We start from the raw sequence: 3824 nt of genomic DNA on the forward strand, positions 1-3824 counted from the left end.
TTTGGCCGTTATGTTTCCTGCCGCTGCCTTTCCTCAGGGGTGCAAGAGCCCAGAGCCAAGCCCGAGGGCAGCTGGGCGGGACCCACCAGCTCCCCAGCACCCCAAGGCACAGTCAGCACCTCGGGGAGCCCCAAAGGGGCCCGGGGCGCGAGCCTGGAGGAGGCTCCACCACTGCTGCCTCTCTCCCTCCCCTTCCCAGTAGCCCCCTTTGCAGCCTAAAGCCAGCTGTGACTTTATTTCAGTGACAGTACAGCGTGGTGTATTAAAAGTGCGCCCAGTTTAGCTCCTGGAAAGGCACTGGAGTGTGGGCTTATCCCGGAGAACACTCATCGCATGTCAAGGCAGGGAAAGTCTAAAACCTACAGCCTGTCCATCCCTTCTCGTTCCCGCAGATCTCCCCCGGTGCCTCTCTGCCCTGTCCTCAGCAAGCTTTGAGGAAGTTAATTGTGCCTGACAAAGTTGCGCTCCAACTTTGACATCACCTGACCCCTTCCCTTCCCTCCATCCTATCCCGACAACTTCCAGCCGATGTTTGAACGATGTTTGAAGCAATTCTGTACCTGTTTGGCTTAATTTCATGCTGCTGTCGTGGCTGTTTCAGGACATTTAATGGGGAAAAAGAGCACGGGAGATTTTCCTTACGCTTATGAAGAAGAAAACAAGACACCCTTGTCAGCACTGCCTGAAAATATCAAGCAGCTGGAAGACTACCTGCAGTGGGAAGAAATCTCAAAATACTTGCTCCGGCTACTGGAAGGGAATGAAAATCGAAGCGCTCACTTTTTAAAAGGAGGGCTTCCCCGGTACGCCAGGACCACCTGGGAGAGGGATGACAATAGCAGTTGGAAAGATGTAAGTAAGATAAACCCCGTAGCAACGCTCCGTACACTCAGGTTTTGTTTCACAGTTACACATCGCCACCTCCTAGCTGGTGGCTAGTCCGGAAGAGTACGGGTGATGCGTCCGACTCGACCGTGGGTAGAAGCGCACCCATCAAACGCAGCCATTATTCACTTCTCGCACCACCGAAACAACCGCCGTCCGTGGGTTCCTTTCTGGCGGAGGTTTTATGACGGTGGTGCTTAGAATAACCGCGCTTATTGCTGTCCAGAAAGGAAACAATTTCTCTCCTCTTCGGCTCTGCGCTGTGCAGCTTTAATCGAATGAGAGGAACGCGTTCCGATACGCTGTGTGAAGAGGGAAATAATTTGGCTTCTGAAAGAGTCTGGTAACCGGTTGTACTTACGAATGGTACAAGCGAAAGTTGCCTCTGGTAAGTTGAGTCATATCCATAGGGGCGACTACTACCCTGAATTAATATCCACATTTTTTGTGGCCAGACATTTAACAAATATATGGAATAATGAGATTATTGCCCTAAATCTCCAGATTTGTCCAATGATTAGGAAAAAAAATCACGTCTGTCATGTGACTGAGATAATATGACAACTTGCAGAACCTCGTTTTGCTGTGGAACCTTTGACTCCCGGCATTCAGCAGCTCCTTTGGCTCCGCCTTAAAGCAAACCACAGTCCTGAAAGCAGGAGGAAACCTGCGCTTTATGTGCAGCTCAGGGGAGCAGCAGCGTGTTCTTCCTCGGGCTTTAGAACATAAAACCCCCGCGCCTGGAGGTTCAGCTCGGTGAGACCTGCCCCCCTCCCAGACGAAGTCCTGAAGATTGCAGGGAATGTGCTTTACCTTCGTGAGGGCTGCGGTGGTTTCCTAAGCAGCTAAATAATGACAATCGTTATTTCGAGTGAAGGAGGTCGCGTTTATGAAGGTGGGATTCTGGCGTACACGTGCAATTCAGGGACTGGCCTCTGGGCTTTGATTTCTGGATGTGAGGGGTTCCGTGTTGCTCGAGCAACACCCCCCTTGTTTACGGTGCTGCTGTACCACAGCTAACGAAGGGTCCAGGGACGGGAACGAGGAACGCAGCTGCCGGCCTCGGTGGAAGAAGGCCGGGTAGCGTAAGCTGCTGCTGCTGGTGAAGCTTGAGCTTGGCGTTAAATGCTTTTCCCAGCCGTATCCTGTTGAGTTGGAAATCGAAACCCATTCCAGGAGCCAGACCCGGCGCTTAGAGGGGGCTCTGTCCCCTGCCAAGGGCCTGCTGGACTGAGGTGTTGCGGTGTGACCAGAGCAAGCCGAATCGTGCATCAGTTACAGGTCAAATAGTTAAAGTTAAAGATCGGGTTGGCCGCCGTGTAAAAGCGGGTTGGAAAATAAGCTCTCAGTTGTTCCGTGGCTTGGCTTTCTAATGAGACACTATATAACCGGGGCGGCAGACGGAGCTGTGCGGAGAACGCCTCTCCTCCGCTGCGGCGGTTGTTATTACGCTAACTAAGACAAATGAGGGCTGTTTTGGAAGGATTATGAGGCATGTGTTTGCTAGGTGGATGCCCAGAGCAGAGAGATATTAGGCTTATTAACTTAGGGAATGACTTTTGTCAGGGCTGGTCCGTAAATAACATTGTTCTCTTTTATTAGATGATGGATTATCTGCTGCAAGTTGTGAATACGAAGGAGAGTGCTCCAAGCTGAAAGCAGGTCTCTCGATCGTGAAGAAGTGGAATACTTTCCCTAAGAGACTCTGTTTCCCAAGCACTTGATTGTATCGAATAATCAACAAGGTCTCTTTTCTGTAAACAAGATTTCTTTTGTGTAAGATACCGAAATACACATATTCTTGTAGGGTTCAGCAATGACTCAACTCTCGACTTCATTTTCAAGGTTGCGTTTTCTCACTCGAATGGCTTTGATATATAGAATTGTCACGGAAGGGTCTTCCAGTTAATTTTATGACTTACCTATCGAATCAGTTCATCTCTTAGTTTGAAACTACGTGACACGGCAACGTTCGCAATAAACAGTGCTAATCAAACGGCTGAGTTTATCCTTTCATCTGAGTTAATAAAATGGAAATTGGCTGTGCCACAGCTAGGAACAAAGAAACCACAGAGCGATCGGTTTCCCACCAAAGCTCTTCTCCTCCTCGACCCCGGTCTGCGGGGTGTTTTTTCGATGGAGGGAAGCTGACCCTGTCTTCCCAAGGTGTCCATGGGCCACGTACAGAGCATGTGATGTGCTCCCACAGGCAGGCAGCAGGGAGATCTGCTGAAAAACAGTCTCCTGGTCTGACTTGGAGGTGATGCGTGCACCCACCACACGCTCCTGACCGTGTCCTGTACCTTTGTATGTCCATGAGAGAATAAAGGAAGAATGTGGCCTCCCAGGAGAACAAGCTCCTGACGCCTTTTGTGGGGCTACAGCACGTTGGAGCCAAGTGATGCTCCTTGCTCAGCTGGAGTTCTCTGGACTGGACAGTCACACCACCAGGGGCCCAGAGGAGAAGATAACGTGCCACCACCTTTCCTCAAAGGAGAGCGCTGACAGACCAGACCGTAAGAGTGCCAGGAAGTATCAACGCAGCTCAACACAGAGCAGGAGAAGCAGGGCTGGTTAAAGAGCTGGTGAGGCCATCCCTGGAGTACTGTGCCCAGTTCTGAGCATCCCAGTACAGGAGGGCCATGGGCAAACTGGAGGGAGTTCAACAAAGGGCCATAAAACATGGAGAAGGCAGAGAGTCTTACCGATGGAGGAGGGGTGTGAAGAAGGGAGAGCCAGTGATAACCAGTGACAGGACCAGGGGCAATGGGCACCTCAGAACATCAGGAAGCACCTTGTCACCGTGAAGGTGACTTTAGCACTGGCACGGGCTGCCCAGGGGGATGGTGGAGTCTCCCTCTTCGGAGCTGTTCGGAAGCCATCGGCACATGGTCCTGGACAACCGGTCCTAGGTGACCCCGCTCCAGCAGGGGGTTGGA

The 3824-nt window shown here is 51.3% G+C and overlaps 1 protein-coding gene across 1 annotated transcript; it reads left to right on the plus strand.

Annotated features, from left to right (window-relative positions):
• Nucleotides 1–601: 601 nt before the first annotated feature.
• GRP (gastrin-releasing peptide) lies at nucleotides 602–2541 on the plus strand (the record flags this gene model as incomplete). Its single annotated transcript, XM_010141184.1, has 2 exons — nucleotides 602–852; nucleotides 2488–2541. Coding segments are annotated over 2 exons (305 nt in total), but the record flags the coding sequence as incomplete, so codon positions are not given.
• Between the last annotated feature and the right edge of the window lie 1283 nt (nucleotides 2542–3824).

The sequence above is a fragment of the Buceros rhinoceros genome, unplaced genomic scaffold (genome assembly GCF_000710305.1).
Source record: "Buceros rhinoceros silvestris isolate BGI_N320 unplaced genomic scaffold, ASM71030v1 scaffold25888, whole genome shotgun sequence".
Classification (NCBI taxonomy): domain Eukaryota; kingdom Metazoa; phylum Chordata; class Aves; order Bucerotiformes; family Bucerotidae; genus Buceros; species Buceros rhinoceros.